General features: G+C 48.5%; 1 protein-coding gene across 5 annotated transcripts in view; it reads left to right on the forward strand.

Annotated features, from left to right (window-relative positions):
• Window positions 1–18,482, forward strand: part of ELMO1 (engulfment and cell motility 1) — a 405,265-nt gene that overhangs the window by 345,410 nt on the left and 41,373 nt on the right. For all 5 annotated transcript variants that reach the window (XM_068152730.1, XM_068152729.1, XM_068152731.1 and 2 more), the window contains one exon: window positions 16,612–16,775. In XM_068152730.1, the coding sequence (XP_068008831.1) occupies window positions 16,612–16,775 (164 nt within the window). The remainder of the gene's footprint in view (window positions 1–16,611; window positions 16,776–18,482) is intronic.

The raw sequence follows: 18,482 nt of genomic DNA on the forward strand, positions 1-18,482 counted from the left end.
CTTCTGTTGCTGATGATTCCTTGTTTGTGGCTGCCTTTATTTTAAGCAGCAGCTCTGGAGGCATAAGCAGGAAAGGGATTAACATAACAAGTTGGTAAAAGAGATTAAAATGACAAACAAGATGTGGGCTGCAGTCTTCCAAAGCTCCAACCATAAATAAGGCTTCTTCTAAAGTGCTTTGAGGAGGAGGTTGCTGGTGATAATTATTTATCTTTTAGGTGTTTGGGTATTTTCCTGTCAGATATCCAACTTCTTTAGATCCTAATAAAATACAAAACAGCCCCCAAATCACCCCAAAGGTTATTTTTCTGGACTGTTTTTGTGGAGGAGATGATGAAAAATATCATCCAAAAGAACTGAAGGATCTATGTGTCTGTGGTAGATATATTATTGGGATAACAATCCAGATTGAAGTCTCTTGTGTGCTAGACCTATACCTACAGTAGGAAACCTTGTATGCAGTAGCCCTGGCTTGAGTCCTGTGTCCAGTTCTGGGCTTCTCAATTTAAGGAGGACACTGAAACACTTGAATGTGTCCAGAGACGGGCAACAAAGCTGGGGAGGGGTCTGGAGCACAGCCCTGTGAGGAGAGGCTGAGGGAGCTGGGGTTGCTTAGCCTGAAGAGGAGGAGGCTCAGGGGAGACCTTCTTGCTGTCTACAACTCCCTGAAGGGAGGTTGTAGCCAGGTGGGGGATGGTCTCTTCTCCCAGGCACCCAGCACCAGAACAAGAGGACACAGTCTCAAGCTGTGCCAGGGGAGGTTTAGGCTGGATGTTAGGAGAAAGTTCTTCCCTGAAAGAGAGATTGGGATGTGCTGCCCAGGGAGGTGGTGGAGTCACCATCACTTGAGGTATTCACAAAAGGCTTGGGTGTGCCACTTGGAGCCATGGTTTAGTTAGCCGTGAGGTGTTGGGTGATAGGTTGGACTTGATGATCTCTGAGGTCTTTTCCAACCTGGTTGATTGTACAGTTCTGTGTTTTTACAGCCACTGCCTGCTGTCTCTTGGAACAGGACTGACTTTTGAACAGAGCAGTTCCCAGGTTCTTTAGGAGGCTCCAGTGTTCAGTGGGACTTCCCAGATGGTTCTACCTAGATAAAAATGCTACTCTTCAGTGCTTTGATCTGGCTTATAACAAATATTTAACTGCAGTTGGATTCTCTCCTGCTAAGGGTGGAAGTCTCTTTGCCAAACAGCAATGCTTGGGTGGACTTGGGTTAGCATGGGTGGCAGCAAGCCATTTGCTGTCCTGTAGGCCTTTGTACATTCACTTCCATTTTCTTTTCTTTCCCAAAGGTTGTCACTGAGCCCAGATTTCACAGAATCATAGAATATTTGGGGTTGGAAGGGACTCTTAAAGGCCATCTAGGCTAGTCCCTCTGCTGTAAGCAGGGACACCTCTAACTAGATGACATTACTCAGGGCTCAGTCCAGCCTGACCTTTCATTTTCCTAGGGATGGGTTATTATTTTAATTGGAATAATTTACTGTCTTCCTAAGGAGCATTAGCAGGTGGAGTTCCTCCCTTTTTCTTCTGTTAACAGCTTTCAAAAATGGGACCAAGGCAAATAACAGTGGCTTCCATCTAGGCAAGTCCTTTTATCCTGTGAACTCCTCTGTGCAGTACACTTGTTGGAAGGATCTTGTGGTCTTACCATGACCCAAATGCAACAAAGACTTTGCTACCCCTTCTGCAGGAGAGGCAATGTGGCACACAGGGCAGGTGTGCACTGCTTTCCAAAGCACAAATGGTTTCTATGGTGCAAGAGAGCCTTGAGGGCTGTCTGAATTGATTTCACTTTAATTCAGTAGTATCTGAATGGGTAGCAAAAATGCTGAGGTAGGACTCAGACACAGTGATGTTGATCAGTGCTGGATCCAGGATAGCAGCTTCTTGTTTTCAGCTGTACACAAGATAATGTAGGCTGAACCCTGCTCTCCATAGGCTGTCTCTGCAGCAACCATGACTTCTGTGTGCTTGGTCAGTAATGGCTGTGAGTTGCCACACCAACTCTGCTGAGGTCATGTCTGGTTTGGAAAAGGCTGATGATGTGCAAAAGAAGCTTACAGGGCCTCCTGTCACTGAGGGTGACAAAATCATAGAATCATCATAGAATGCTCTGGGTTGGAAGGGACCTCCAAAGGTCATCCAGTCCAACCCCCTCGGCAGCAAGCAGGGGCATCCTCATTTAGATCAGGTTGCCCAGAACTCTGTTGAGCCTGACCCTGAAAAACTCCAAGGATGGGGCCTCAACTACCTCCCTGAGCAACCTGTTGCAGTGTTCCATCAGCCTCATGGTGAAGAAAGGCACAGGTCAGCCAGCTTTGGGCTCGTGGTGCTTGGCTGGATTTTTGTGTTCTTTATTTAAAGCTCAGCCCTAGTGTTTGTCTTCTTGTGAATCACCAACCAAGGCACAGCACAGTGAATCCTCATCTGTGGTCCTCATCCAGAAAAGAGAGGATCAAGACAGCAGAAGCTGTAAGAAAAGTTGCACTGAGGCCCCAGAAGGTGCCTTGTCTTTACAGGGGGTTGGAGTGGCTGGAGAGCTCCCAAACACAGAGGGACCTGGGGGTGCTGATCGACAGCCACCTGAATATGAGCCAGCAGTGTGCCCAGGTGGCCAAGAAGGCCAATGGCATCCTGGACTGCATTAGGAATAGTGTGGCCAGCAGGAGCAGGGAAGTCATAGTGCCCCTGTACTCTGCTTTGGTTAGGCCACACCTTGAGTCCTGTGTCCAGTTCTGGGCCCCTCAGTTTAGGAAGGACATTGAGACACTTGAAGGTGTCCAGAGAAGGGCAACAAGGCTGGGGAGAGGCCTTGAGCACAGCCCTGTGAGGAGAGGCTGAGGGAGCTGGGGTTGCTTAGCCTGGAGAAGAGGAGGCTCAGGGGTGACCTCATTGCCCTCTACAACTACCTGAAAGGTGGTTGTAGCCAGGAGGGGGTTGGTCTCTTCTCCCAGGCAACCAGCACCAGAACAAGAGGACACAGTCTCAAGCTGTGCCAGGGGAGGTTTAGACTCGAGGTGAGGAGAAAGTTCTTCACCGAGCGAGTCATTCGTCATTGGAACGGGTTGCCCAGGGAGGTGGTGGAGTCACCATCCCTGGAGGTGTTCAAGGGGAGATTGGACGTGGCACTTGGTGCCATGGTCTAGTCATGGGGTCTGTGTTGATAGGTTGGACTCGATGATCCCCGAGGTCCTTTCCAACCTTAGTTATACTGTGATACTGTGAACAGGGGCAGGGAGGAAAGGGGAAAGGAATAAACCAAAAAGGAAGACCAGGAGATCCTGGTCTGTAGCAGTAGCTGGAAGATAAAAACAAGAAGTGGTTTGTATGGGGAAAAATGTTCTTGTGGAACTGGTTGTGCAGTGATGTGGGGCACGAGGTTTTGAAGGCCAGGCTAGATGTGACTCTGGGCAACCTTAGAGCCTGGCTGAGGCACTTGGTGCCATGGTTTAGTTGATTAGATGGTGTTGGGTGATAGGTTGGACTTGATGATCTCAGAGGTATTTTCCAACCTGGTGAATTCTGTTCTGTTCTATTCTAGTCTAGTCTATTCTAGTCCAGTCTAGTCTATTCTGTTCTGATCTAACCTAACCTAACCTAACCTAACCTAACCTAACCTAACCTAACCTAACCTAACCTAACCTGATGTACTGTGAGGAGTCCCTGCCCATGGCAGGGGGGTTGGAACTGGCTGATGCTTGAGGTCCCTTCCAGCCCTGACAATTCTATGATTCTATGCCAGTGCAGGCATCTGCCTTCTGCTGGGCAGCCTTGGGAGCGCTCAGAAAGCACAGAAGTCTCAGGTTATCAACCCTGAAGGCAGTGATTAGGGTGAGCTGCTTTGAGAGCATGCCAGAGGCAGCTGACTGTGCTCAGCAGTCTTTGGATTTGATACAGGAGACATTAGTGGGGGTTCCAAAAGCCTGGTGTTGCAATCTTGGGTGTGTCTTATGTTACAGAAAAGAACTCCTCTGTGTCAGTGCTGGATTCACCCTTGAGCCTAAAAACCAGGCAGAGTTTTATTCCAGATATGCTTTACACAACCACTTCCAGGTTAGGCCATCATCACCTCTCCCTCCCCATGTCTTTCTTACCTTGCCTTGTCTTTACAGCCCCAGTGACACCAGCTCCCTTCCACCTGCTGTGTCTTGCCCCAGCCCAGTGCTTTCCCCTCAGCTCTACCACCTTGTCTCTGGGAGCACTTTAGAAACCCAGGTTGCATCATTCCCACCAATCTCTCTCAGTTTCCTCCCCCTTTCTGCCTGACTTCCAGTAGGATAAAATAGTAGAAGGTTGTTACAAAAACATTTTCTTTCCTTCCCTCACATGCTCTTCCCACACTCTGCTTACACAACACAGCAGAAGATTCAAAAGGGGAAAGAGCCTCCTTACAGCTTTAGCCTGGGGTGGCTGCTGGACACACTATGTTTGTGCCCCTGGACCATGTTCCCTCCAGCATGATGTCTCCTATTTGGCTTCTTTCTGGTCCTGAGCAAATCTACCAAAGCAAATCCTTACTGCAATCACATGTGAGGCAGTAGGGGAATCTCAGAGCCAGTCTGATCCTTCTGTTGTTGTTGTCGACTGCTGCAATCTGGAGCACGCAGAATTCGACTCTAACCTTTCAAAGGAAAACAAATAGCTTGTGTTTCCTTCCAAATATATCTCCTGCCCCAGAACACAGAGTAAATAGTCACAGAGTTGTAGGAAAGGAGGAGCCTGCTGGCTGATGAGAAATATAGATTACTGACAGTATGGGAAGGAGCTATGTGATTTATGCCATGGTGGAAAGAAGGGCAGCGAGAGCACTCCGGTAGCTGGAGAAAGGTTCTTTCACCACTGGAAGATTGTAAGCCTCTCTCCAGCCATAACTGGGAGGTGATCTGCTGGAGAGCAGCCCTTTGGAGAAAGACCTGGGAATCCTGGTGGATAACAAATAGGACAGCAATGTGCCCTGGTGGCCAAGAAGGCCAATGGGGCCCTGGGCTGTATTAGGAAGAGTGTGTCCAGCAGATCCAGGGAGGTTCTCCCCCCCCCTCTACTCTGCCCTGGTGAGACCTCACCTCGAGTACTGCATTCAGTTCTGGGCTCCCCAGTTCAAGAGGGACAGGGATCTGCTGGACAGGGTCCAGCGGAGGGCAGTGAGGATGGTGAAGAGACTGGAGCACTGCCTGGGGAGGAGAGGCTGAGAGCCCTGGGGCTGTTGAGTCTGGAGAGGAGAAGACTGAGAGGGGATTTAATAAATGTTTATCAATATCTGAGGGCTGGGGGTCAGGAGGGAGGGGCAGGCTCTGCACACTTGCTTTCTGTGATAGGACAAGGAGCAATGGATGTAAGCTGCAGCACAGGAGGTTCCCCCTCAACTTCTTTACTGTGAGGGTCACAGAGCCCTGGAGCAGGCTACCCAGAGAGGTTGTGGAGTCTCCTTCTCTGGAGGCTCTCAAGACCCATCTGGATGCATTCCTGTGTGACCTGTGCTGGATGCTCTGGTCCTGCTCTGGCAGGGGGGTTGGACTGGAAGATCTCTTTGGGTACCTTCCAACCCCTGACATCCTGTGAGCCTGTGAACTCAGCAGCTGGTTCCTGGAAATAACTCCATTTTAAGACATGATTTGCTCTTGCAGGCAGGCAGGATGTTTTTCTGGAGTTGTGTGTTTCTGTGAATGCCTCTGGTAGTTTCAAATCAATACAGGAAGAGGGAAACTTGAAACCAAATGCTGCAAGCCTGCCTTAATCTTTCTGGGACAAAATTTCCTTTGGCTCTGACTTAAGATGATTGAAAGGAATGTGGAGGAAAACATTAAAGTGAGAATGTAGTGCTGAGGTAGGATCCACTGGAGGGGAAACAAAAATGATGTGATTTTTCAGGTGCTTCCTGTGGATGTAGTGAAGGAAATGGAGCAATGGAACCAATGTACCCAGGCTTGAGAGTCTGGCATGTCTTTAATTAAGATTTCATTCAACTGTAGATGGTTTGCCCCGTGCTTGTGGAAGTTTATGCTCTCCCTGAAACAAAGCACTGGGCAACCTAATTGGTTTGTTCCATTCCTTATTCCTCTGGCTGGCAGATTAGCTTTGCAATCCAAGGGAGGTGATTGAATGCTTTTGAATTGTTGATGTTGGTAGTAGGTGTCAGATAAATCACTGCTATCTATCCTGGAAAGTAGTTTATTTTCCTGTCCTGATTATAGATCCCCAAAAAAATAAAAAGCTTTGCTTTGATCTGAGGGAGAAAAGATTGCTCCTTTGCAGCAATCAAGGATACAGCTCTCTGAAGCCATAAACCAGGCCTCTGCAGTTTCCAGAATGAGGTATGGCAAAACCTGTCATCTCTGCTTTTCCTTCTCACAACAGACTTGCTGAGTTCCTTATATGCTCAGTTATTCACTTATATACTCAACTCAGATGTTGAGATGCTGGAATGTGTCCAGAGAAGGGCAGCAAAGCTGGGGAGGGGTTTGGAGCACAGCTGGGTGAGGAGAGGCTGAGGGAGCTGGGGTTGCTTAGCCTGGAGAAGAGGAGGCTCAGGGGAGACCTTCTTGCTGTCTACAACTACCTGAAGGGAGGTTGTAGCCAGGTGGGGGTTGGTCTCTTCTCCCAGACAAGCAGGACCAGAACAAGAGGACACAGTCTCAAGCTGCACCAAGGGAGGTTTAGGCTGGATGTTAGGAAGAAATTCTTCCCAGCAAGAGAGATTGGCCATGGGAATGTGCTGCCCAGGGAGGTGGTGGAGTCACCACCACTGGGGGTGTTTAAGAAGAGCCTGGATGAGGCACTTGGTGCCATGGTTTAGTTGATGAGATGGTGTTGGGTGATAGGTTGGACTTGATGATCTCTGAGGTCTTTTCCAACATGGTCTACTCTATCCTATCCTATCCTATCCTATCCTATCCTATCCTATCCTATCCTATCCTATCCTATCCTATCCTATCCTATCCTATCCTTATGTGCCACAACCCGAGAATATGCCTTCTTCTTCTGTGCATGCCCAGCACAGTGCTGATAAAGCTACCCGAGACAAAGATCTCCTTGGACTGGACTGCACAAATTCAGAGTCACAGAACTGTCATGATTGGAAGAGACCTCAAGGATCAGCCAGTTCCAACCCCCCTGCCATGGGCAGGGACACCTCACACTACAGCAGGTTGCTCACAGCCACATCCAGCCTGGCTGCAAAAACCTCCAGGCATGAGGCTTCCACCACCTCCCTGGGCAACCTGTGCCAGTCTCTCACCACCCTCCTGGGGAACAACTTCTTCCTAACACCCAATCTCAATCTACCCCTTCCTAGTTTTGCTCCATTCCCCCCACTCCCTGACACCCTCAAAAGTCCCTTCCCAGCTTTCTTGTTGCCCCCTGCAGAAATCACCCAAAGCTATGGATCAGTCATTTCAGAACATTTTTAAATGACAGTGAAAACATCCTTCCTTTTTCCTTTCCTTAGACACAGAGGTTTTGTGTGTGTTTGGCAGTTCCAAGCAGACCTTGGTGTGTAATAGTCCTGGTAGTACTTACTGGGATGTGTCAAGTGAGTAATTTGTGAGCTGTGGATGTACAGAGTGATTTGTGTAGCTAACACCTAACAAGTCACGATGGATGTAATCTTTTCATTGCTGGGTGTGTTTTTGTGTGAATCACTCACTTCATTCACGCAGCTCTCTTGTTTTCCCTTCCTGTGGCACTGACTGGACTCTCTGATACTCACACAGCCATCACTGGAAACAGCTTCCAGTGTGAGCTGTGCTGCAGAAGTGATGCTCTGTAGGCAGGTTTTTCAGCTCGCCGCTCCCTTCAGTGCCATGAATGTGAACACAAGGCTGTACCTAAAAATGAATGCCATCAATTATGATGCATCATAGCAGGTGGGCTCATTCAGCAGTGTGGCACAGCTGCCTGTTTGCATGCTGCCTAGATGCTCAGCCCAATCATTCACCCTGACTGGAAGGACGTGCAGATACCAGGATTGAATGGAGCAGTCCAAAGCCCCAGTGAATCATCTTCTTCTTTAATTCAGAGAGCTGAATCCAAAGCCACATTTTCCATCGTGCTGGTCATTGTTGTCAGGTAGGACTTTGGAAGTTTAGCTTTTTGTAATGAAATGTAGCATTGAAGTGGTGAATTCCATTGAACTGATGTCCAGAAAAGCAAAAGCTAAAGCTTCCAACTCCTGCTTAGTATTTTCTTTTCACAGAATGACTCAGGTTGGAAGGGACCTCAAAGATCATCTGCTCCACCATGGACAGGGTCACCTCTCAACCAGACTCAGCTACTCAAGGCCTCATCCAACCTGGCCTTGAACACTCCCAGGGAGGGGCAGCCACAGCCTCCCTGGGCAGCCTGTTCCAGAGCCTCAGCACCCGCCTACTGAAGAGCTTCTGCCTAAGCTCCAGTCTAACCCTGCTCTCCCTCAGCTCCAAACCATTCCCCCTTGCCCCATTGCCAGACACCTTTATGAAAAGTCCCTCTGCAGCCTTCTTGTGGGATCCCTTCAGGTACTAGAAGGTAGCTCTAAAGTCCTCCTGGAGCCTTCTCTTCTCCAGGCTGAACACCCCCAGCTCCCTCAGCCTCAGATTCCTGAGCCCAACCATAGATTTTAGGGAATGCTGAAATCAGTTAGTTCCTAAACCATTTTTATTGTTCCATAGATTTCAGCATTTTAATTTCTATTCCATATCAGGGTGAAAAAAAAAGACAGAAGTAAACATCAAAAAAGTTGCTCAGCCTGACAAAACCTGTTTTACCAAACTCAAACTAGCTGGCATGAAGAACAGCATGTGATTCTGGAACCCCCTGCCTCCACATTTACTGCCCATTTATGCCTGCAACCTCCATGTGTCCAACCAGAGCAATGCCTTCCTGACAACCCACAGGCCTGGGCAGCCAACCAACCCCTTCGAGGTGTTGCCTCCATCTACTCCCAGGGGTCATGCACCTCTTTGACTAGTATGCCTCTCAGAATAAAGGAAATAAGTAGGTCATAGTAGCTGCAGAATTTGCTGCTCAAAGCATGTGGATGTTGTTGAGTCCCCAAGTCTGGCTGTGTTTCAGGGTGGTTTGGATGTGATGCTCAGAGCTCTGGTTTAGGGGTGAGGGTGAGCCTTGTAGAGTAGAGTTCTGGGTTGGGTTTGGTGATCCTGAGGGTCTCTTCCAACCTGAATGATTCTGTGATTTATTATAGACACAGTAGATGGAATTTTAGCAAAGAGGAGAAGTAGAGAAGCTGGAGAATAAGTCTGATGAAGAGCAACTGAAGGAGCTGGGGATGGTTAGTTTGGAAAAGAGGAGGCTGAGAGGAGACCTCATTGCTGTCTACAACTCCCTGAAAGGACATTGTGGAGAGGCTGCTGCTGGTCTCTTCTCCCAGGTAATTAGTGACAGAACAAGAGGCAATGGCCTCAAGCTGTGACTGGGTAGGGTTAGACTGGACAGTAGGAAATTTTTTTCATGGCAAGAGTGGTGAGGGATTGGAATGAGCTGCCCAGGGAGGTGGTGGAGTCCCCAAGCCTGGCTGTGTTTGAAGGTGTTTTGGATGTGGTGCTTGGGGCTATGGTTAGGGGTGAGCCTTGTAGAGCAGGGTTCTGGGTTGGACTTGGTGATGCTCTGCTCCAGTCTGAATGTTTCTGTGATTCTGTGATATTGCCTGGTGCTTTGTGCTAGCTGTGGTTCAGCTGGAGGATGAAGGGGTCTTCACTTCTCCTGTTAGTGAAAGACACAAACCTGGTGCAGTGGCTTCCCTTCCATTTAGAAGTGGAGCTGGAGAACTCTCTGGCATTGGCTGGAGACAAGGAAAGGAACAACACAAGCAAAGAGTGTGGCTGGCTTGGACCACCCGCAGTTGCATCTGGCTGTTCATGCTTGAGACAGGCCAGGCCTCAGCAGAGTGGCCTGCACTGGGCAGAGAGCCTGCAGAACTTACCAGAAGTGCAGCTGGTCACACCTTTTGTTTTGGTGTTGTCTTGGCTAAAGCAGGTAGGGAGATGAGAAGCTGCAAAGTGTTTTTCTTGCATTATTAGCCATTTATCAGCTGTACTGAGTAATGTTTCCACACCCTCCTGCCATTTGCTCCCCTGGTTTCCTGCCCATTCAAAGAGTCTTTTTTTTTTAATTCAGCATTAGCAGGCAGACCTTAAGTTCTGTGATTGTATTTGTTTTACTATTTCCTACAGGAAAAACTGCCTATTAGAGTCTTGCCCTTGCTTTGCTTCTGTAGGGCCAGCTGTTGGCCACTATATTGCAGTTAATTTTCATCTAGTTCCTGCCATTTAATGTAATTGTGTACAGGAAGGGAAGGGAAGGGAAGGGAAGGGAAGGGAAGGGAAGGGAAGGGAAGGGAAGGGAAGGGAAGGGAAGGGAAGGGAAGGGAAGGGAAGGGAAGGGAAGGGAAGGGAAGGGAAGGGAAGGGAAGGGAAGGGACGGGACCAGGTTGGAAAAAACCTTTGAGATCACTGAGTCCAACCTATCACCCAACACCATCTAATGAACTAAACCATGACACCAAGTGCCTCATCCAGGCTCTTCTTAAACACCTCCAGGGATGGTGACTCCACCACCTCCCTGGGCAGCACATTCCAATGGCCAATCTCTCTTGCTGGGAAGAGCTTTCTGCTCACCTCCAGCCTAAACCTCCCCTGGCCCAGCTTGAGACTGTGTCCTCTTGTTCTGGTGCTGGTTGCCTGGGAGAAGAGACCAACTCCCACCTGGCTACAACCTCCCTTCAAGGAGTTGTAGAGAGCAATAAAGTCTCCCCTGAGCCTCCTCTTCTGCAGGCTAAGCAACCCCAGCTCCCTCAGCCTCTCCTCTCAGGGCTGTGCTCCAGACCCCTCCCCAGCTTTGTTGCCCTTCTCTGCTGCTGGAAGCAGCACCCAAATGTGCAGCACCCAAATGTATGTCCCTAATCATAGGTAATTCTCATATTATTTTCCTTTAGAATCCAGCAGTGACATGTTAATTACTATATTGGATTATGACTAAGGACACAACTATCTCCTCCCCTCCCCCCCCCCCCCCCCCCCTTAACACTTCCCAGTTTGTTTGAGGAGATCAGTACATTTTGTCTGTGAAGAGCCCTGGATGCAGTGCCACCCACAAGTAATTTTTCTGTGTGTTTTTTTGTGCCAAAGGAGGTTGTCAGACACTGGGGGGAGGGGGTGGTGGTGGAAAAATGCAATATTGGCTGACCTAAGATTTCACTTAAGCAAGGAGGAAGTTTACAAAGCCTGTCACATTAACTCTGCATGTCACTTCACTTTCTTGCTTGGCTTACCTCGAGGCAGAAAGCACAAACAGGAAAAACATTTGTCCCTCATTTCTGATGCAAATAGTGTTCTGCAAATATTCAAGTGTGGGGAAGAGCTTTCCTGTCCATGACTCATTCCACATCCAATCCAAGTGAAGTGGTATTTGACTTGTGTGGTTGAGGTTTCACGTTGAAGAGATCCATTACTGCAGCACTGCCTTTTCAGACCCCCACTGCAAACCTTTTAAGCACCTTGTGTGGAGCTGCTGTCACAATGACATGAGACTGAACACATCCAAGTGCAGGGTTCTACACATTGGCCACAACAACCCCAGGCAGTGCTACAGGATGGGGTCAGAGTGGCTGGAGAGCAGCCAGGCAGAAAGGGACCTGGGGGTGCTGGTGGACAGCAGCTGAACATGAGCCAGCAGTGTGCCCAGGTGGCCAAGAAGGCCAATGGCATCCTGGCCTGCATCAGGAACAGTGTGGCCAGCAGGAGCAGGGAGGTCATTCTGCCCTGTGCCCAGCACTGGTTAGGCCACACCTTGAGTCCTGTGTCCAGTTCTGGGCGCGTAAGCTTAGGAAAGATGTTGAGGTGCTGGAAGGTGTCCAGAGAAGGGCAACAAATCTGGGGAGGGGTCTGGAGCACAGCCCTGTGAGGAGAGGCTGAGGGAGCTGGGGTTGCTTAGCCTGGAGAAGAGGAGGCTCGGGGGAGACCTCATTGCTCTCTACAACTCCCCGAAGGGAGGTTGTAGCCAGGTGGGGGTTGGTCTCTTCTCCCAGGGAACCAGCACCAGAACAAGAGGACACAGTCTCAAGCTGTGCCAGGGGAGGTTTAGGCTGGAAAGAAAGGGAAAAAGGGAAAGAAGGAAAGAGAAATAAAGGGAAAACGGAAAGAAGGAAAGAGAAAGAAAGGGAAAAGGGAAAGAGAAAGAAAAGGAAAAAAGGAAAGAAGGAAAGAGGAAGAAAGGGAAAAAAGGAAAGAAGGAAAGAGGAAGAAAGGGAAAAAAAAAAGAAGGAAAGAGGAAGAAAGGGAAAAAAAGGAAAGAAGGAAAGAGGAAGAAAGGGAGAAAAAGAAGGAAAGAGGAAGAAAGGGGAAAAAAAGAAAGAAGGAAAGAGGAAGAAAGGGAAAAAAGGAAAGAAGGAAAAATGAAGAAAGGTAAAAAAGGAAAGAAGAAAAAAAGAAGAAAGGAAAAAAAGGAAAGAGAAAGGGAAAAGGGAAAGAAGGAAAGAGGAAGAAAGGGAAAAAGGAAAGAAAGAAAGAGAAAGAAAGGGGAAAAGGAAAGAAGGAAAGAGAAAGAAAGGGAAAAAAGAAAGGAAAGAGGAAAAAAGAAAGAAGGAAAGAAAGAAAGGTAAAAAAGGAAAGAAGGAAAGAGAAAGAAAGGGAAAAAAGGAAAGAAGGAAAGAGAGAGGGGAAAAAAGGAAATAAGGAAAGAGGAAGAAAGGGGAAAAAGGAAAGAAGGAAAGAGGAAGAAAGGGGGGGAAAAAAAAAAAAAGGAAAGAAACTTTTTTCAGAACTGGTTTGAAATTCTGCAGGAAATGAAGAGATGAAATGTATCAGAGCTTATACCTGCTCATTCCTCTGACAGCAGCCTTCTCATCCTGCTGCCTGAAAATGAATCAGTGTAACTATTCCTGTGACTGTCTGTATGCAGACAGCTTCTTTATCTCTGGCCACAGTAACTTGTCCTTGTGTTCTGGAATGGTTAAGAAGATTGAAAACTGGGAGGTTGGTAATTCCAGAGTACACAGACTGTGGCAGGGAAAGTGCTCTGGAACACTTGGAGTCTCTTGTCAGTGAGCTTGTGTAGGACGGTGTGTTTGGATTAATATTCTCAAGCACTGCAGAGTGAAGCATTGGTACAGGCTGTGCATTCAGACTGCATGTATGTGGAGATCAGGGGGGAAGGGGAGAAAACAACACTGAATTATCTTCCAAGGGCCTTCAAGTCTCTCAGGATGACTCTTCTGAGTGCTCTGAAAACATAACCATTGATCTAGTTAGGAGAATTTATCCTTTGGCGCAGCGTGGGGAGGGGGGGAAGTGTCTGGAATTAGTTGTTGCACACCTTAAACATGTGAAGCTTTCATTGAAGGTGTGGACAGGTTGCTTGAAAATGGAAGTAATTTATTTTCCCTTCAGAGCTGGATTTTCTTTATGGCCTCCTGTGTCAGTAAGAACTGCTCACTAAGAATGATTTGCCCATTTCATTGTGGTGCTAGTGACTGTAGAAATACAAGCCACATTAGCTGGGTAGAAGCTGTGGGGAACATGCTCCTATGTGATGAAAGGAGCAGGGGGGATAAAGGTATTTTTTTAGTTCCAATTTATCTTTCTCTTCCTGTCAACAGTGAATTTACCTCTCTTTGTTGTAGAGAGCTTGGGGCTCTCATACCATATGCTGGAAGGTGTCCAGAGAAGGGCAACAAAGCTGGGGAGGGGTCTGGAGCACAGCCCTGTGAGGAGAGGCTGAGGGAGCTGGGGTTGCTTAGCCTGGAGAAGAGGAGGCTCAGGGGAGACCTTCTTGCTGTCTACAGCTACCTGAAGGGAGGTTGTAGCCAGATGGGGGTTGGTCTCTTCTCCCAGGCAACCAGCACCAGAACAAGAGGACACAGTCTCAAGCTGTGGCAGGGGAGGTTTAGGCTGGATGTTAGGAAGAAATTCTTCCCAGCAAGAGAGATTGGCCATTGGGATGTGCTGCCCAGGGAGGTGGTAGAGTCCCCATCCCTGGAGGTGTTTAGGAAGAGCCTGGCTGAGGCACTTGGTGCCATGGTTGAGTTGGTTAGATGGTGTTGGGTGATAGGTTGGACTTGATGATCTCAAAGGTCTTGTCCAACTTGGTTAATTCTAATCTTTGAATTTTAATCTTTGACTGTGAGGGGTCAGCAGCTAAAACAAACAAACAGATTTAAAATAAATGTGTCCTCTGAAGCACTCATTGCTCATCAAGAGCAGCAAAGCAGAATGTAATTAAAACAGCTGCCTGCAGTGCGTATGGACACTGGGGCAGAGCATAGCTTTCATTTCATTGTGAGGTCACACATGGGGAGAAAGGAAGGGGTGATGCTGTCTGTCAGTAATCAGCTTTGGAAACTGAACTGATGAGAAGTCCTTGGCAGTGTTTCCCTAATGCTCAGGAGACTGGATGCTGTCAGCAGCTTTGCCATTTTGGCCAGCTAGTTGAATAGTGCTGGCTATAAACATTACAAGGCAGGGGATCACCCCCTTGTGTGCTGGGCCTGGGGCAGATGCTTCCTGCCTTCTGTCTGGGGAGCAAGCAGCTCTTTGATGATACTCCATGAATAACTTTCCAGATGCCAGCAAAGAAAGGGAATGTGCATTGTTTGCATGTTAACCGCAGCAGTAAGGACCAGAGAAGGGTTTAAACAGGATTTTGCAACTAAACCTAAGTGACAGCACCCTAAGTCTACTGAACTTGAACCTCCTCGGCATCATTGCACCTAGGTCAGGGCATCCTGGATACCAATACTGGCTGAGGATGATGAGATTGAGAGAAGCCCTGCAGAAAAGGTCTTTGGGGTGCTGGTGGATGAGAAGCTGACCATGAAGAGCAGTGTGAGCTTGCAGCCCAGAAGGCCAGTTGCATCTTGGGCTGCATCAAAAGAAGTGTGGCCAGCAGGTCGAGAGAGGTGATTCTACCACTCTGCCCTGCTCTGCTGGGACTTCACCTGGAGTACTGGGATGGATGTAGTCCCTGCAGTAAGGAAGATGATTAACTTCTGCTCTTCCGTTGCTTAGTTTCAGCTGCTGGACAGAGCTAAAAGGAGTGCTTGGTTCACACCCGAGAAGGATGCATCTCAGGAGGAGAAAACACAAAACCTGACGCAGCCAGTGGCTTAGGCTGAGGCAACATATGTGGAGCAATGAAATATTCATGGGAAAAGAGACGTTTTCAGGATTATTAGGGAACCTCTGAGGGGCTGAGCTGCTGTTTTATGCTGTGTGGTGAGGATGAAGAAATAAAAAAAAGAAAGGGAAATGAACAGTGCAGAAAAATCTTTTGCCCTCTGTGTAGCTGCTGATTTCTGTCACACCCACTTGGATACCAGGGGGGAGCTGCCACTTCCTCCTGCTGCTGACTGTTGGATCTGGGTGGGCTGGGCCTTTCGAAGCCTGACAAACTGGGGGTTTTCAGCCAGCTTAAGCACAGCATCAGATAAGTATTTCAAAGTGTGTGATTTTTCTCCAGCGCCAAGGATTGTGGGGAGACAGACAGTAGTCTGTGATGTGTATTTATTTGAACTAGAGCCAAGCAATTCCCCTTAGTGAGCAGTGCCTCAGCACTTTTCTCCTGAGAAAATGGTTAATATGCAAATGGCTGGCTGTCATTCTCATTTGTTGGTGTGCATTGTTTAGGGCATTGCTTCAAAAGCAGTCCTGTAATGTCCTTGGCAAATTGATCTCCCTCTCCCCACCCCAACTCATGCAAGTTCTCCTTGCTTTATGTGCACAGCCATAATGTGCCTGCAGCATAAGGCTCTTGTGGAATCACAGAGTGGTTGATGTGGGAAGAAGGTCATCTGCTCCAATCTCCCTGCTCAAGCAGGGCCAGCTGCAGCCAGCTGCCCGGGACCATGTCCAGATGGCTTTTGAGCATCTCTGTGGATGGAGACTCCAGCAACCTCTGCCAGCACTTGGTCACCCTCACAGTGAAAAAGTGTTTCCTGGTGTGCAGGGGGAGCCTCCTGTGTTTTATTGTGTGCCCATCACCTCTGGGGAGAAAGAATAAAGGTAGAAATGGGCCATAGTTGGCAGCTTTGTGCTCCTGCCTTCTGGTCAGGAGAGCAGCTCTGAGACCCCACAGGAGAGCTGTAAGATCTCAAAAGCTCTCCCCAGGCTCTCCTGTGGGCACTTAGATCGGCCCCTGTGGCTTGTGCCCTTTGCCTGGGTTATGCTGGCAGAAGTCAGGACCTGCATCTGCACTCTGTTGGCTCCTCAGGACTTCACAGTTTCTTTCTGCTGTTGAGAGTCTGGTGGTGTGTCTGTGCCTGTCCCCAGCTCAGAATGCAGAGGAGCAGCCACGCTGCTGCTGCTGCAGGCACACAGACCACGGGCAGAGAGAGACTTTAAAACCTGCAGCCAGCAGCTGCAATTCAGCCTCTCCACCACCCCCTGAAGAAAATAATGCTCTATATTGCAGAGGAGATGAGCTTTTGCTCTAAGCTGTGCTGCCCTGTCAGAAGCCAGTTTATTTCCTGATTATGCTGCTGAAAAATCATCTTGGGTCCACACAGCGCTGAGCTTCTGCTACACCTGGAAACCTTTCCCCGACCCCAACTGAGACATGAAACAAAAATGCATGAAGGGCTAACCCAGGTTTTCTTTTTCCTTTCCCTGTCCACCCCAGGTGATGCAGGTAGTGAAAGAACAGATAATGAGAGCGCTCACTACCAAGCCTAGCTCTCTGGATCAGTTCAAGAGCAAACTTCAGAACCTCAGCTACACAGAAATACTGAAAATCCGACAGTCGGAGAGAATGAACCAGGAGGATTTCCAGTCCCGTCCCATTCTGTAAGTACTGCCTTCTCCCCCCTCTCCTGTCTGCAGGCAAGGATTAACAGCTGCCATTGACATTTGGCAGCTCTCCTAGGGGAACCCAAAAAAAAGGAGAGCTGCCCAGGGAGCCGTGTTCAAAAGCAATGGTGCAGCAGCTGCCTGAAGTGTGTTATGGCTCATTGCTCTCTACAGCCACCTGAAGGGAGGTTGTAGCCAGGTGGGGGTTGGTCTCTTCTCCCAGGCAACCAACACCAGAACAAGGGGACACAGTCTCAAGCTGCACCAGGGGAAGTTTAGGCTGGAGGTGGGGAGAAAGTTCTTCCCAGCAAGAGAGATTGGCCGTTGGAATGTGCTGCCCAGGGGAGTGGTGGAGTCACCATCCCTGGAGGTGTTCAAAAAAGGATTGGATGTGGCACTTGGAGCCACGGTTTAGTTAGTCATGAGGTTTTGGGTGATAGGTTGGACTTGATGATCTGTGAGTTGTGCCAGGGCAGAGTCTGGCTAGATGTTAGGAAGAAGCTCTTCGCAGAAAGAGTGATTTGCCATTGGAATGTGCTGCCCAGGGAGGTGGTGGAGTCACTGTCCCTGGAGATCTTCAAGAAGAGCCTGGATGAAGCAGTGCCATGGTCTGGTTGATTGGATGGGGCTGGGTGCTAGGTTGGACTGGATTGAGCTTGGAGGTCTCTTCCAACCTGGTTGATTCTGTGTTTCCTTCTGCTGAGAATCATAACTTTTGCTTTGAGTGCAGTTAAAGCAGATTCAGCAGATCCCTACAGGGGCTCAGATGGCTTCCCTGTACGAAACAGTGCTGTGACATTTCCTGGCTCTGAGTGGTTGTGAGCTTGGCTTTGGTGCTGGTAGCAGTGGCTTTTTTAAACCAAACAAAAAAAATATAAACCACAAACACCACAATGTTGTCTTCTAAGGGACTTGAAGAGTTCCAATTGCCACTTCTCTGAGCGAGGCAGGGGGAAGGGTGGATTCAGAGGAGCCGACACACACTGGCTCCACAAAAAAAGTGGTGGTGTGTGTGTGACTGTCTTTTGTTTATAGTATTGTCTTTGGTGTTGGTCACAAGCAGTCACTTGCCTGTCAACTATAATAATCTGGCAGCTAGCCAGTGGGATTCTCATTTCCTTATTGTTTACTGCAAAGTGTCCAAAGCTACTCTCACCATCAGAGCTTTTTGTTCTCTTGTATGAAAAGCAGAGGCCATACTTGTCTCTGGACCAAGTCTGGGCTTGTGGCTGAGCTGATGGCACAGGGCAGGTGCAGGCTCCACTGTGCCCAAATGATGTGCTGAGAACAGCAGGAACGTTTTGAGCCCAGCAGGGGAGTGGTGAGGAGTCCAAAAGCATCAGCTGAAATGTCACGGAATCCTGACCCCATTTCAGGTGGAATGGCTCATGATTTCCCAAATCTTCTTTTCAAGGCAAAGGTACAGAGAAGGCTTTGGACCAGAGCATTTCAGGATTCAGAAGCAGGATGCTAATTTTGGCTTGTTTCTAAAGGATGCTGGTATCTAAGTACAAGCTCTGAGGGGGGACATTCCTCCAGGGGCAGCAGGGCAACAGAGGAAGCAGAATCACACACTTAACATTTTAATCATACCAATGTGGATCAAAGAGGGAATGCTGCTTTTATATTTTCCCTGTGTTAGGAGATAGGAACTAATGCCCAATTAGAGCTAGTGTCACTCATAGTAATGCATCAATTAAAAAG

Source organism: Melanerpes formicivorus, unplaced genomic scaffold, assembly GCF_026170545.1.
Source record: "Melanerpes formicivorus ecotype bairdi unplaced genomic scaffold, bMelFor1.0.p_v2 SCAF_24, whole genome shotgun sequence".
Taxonomy (NCBI): Eukaryota; Metazoa; Chordata; class Aves; order Piciformes; family Picidae; genus Melanerpes; species Melanerpes formicivorus.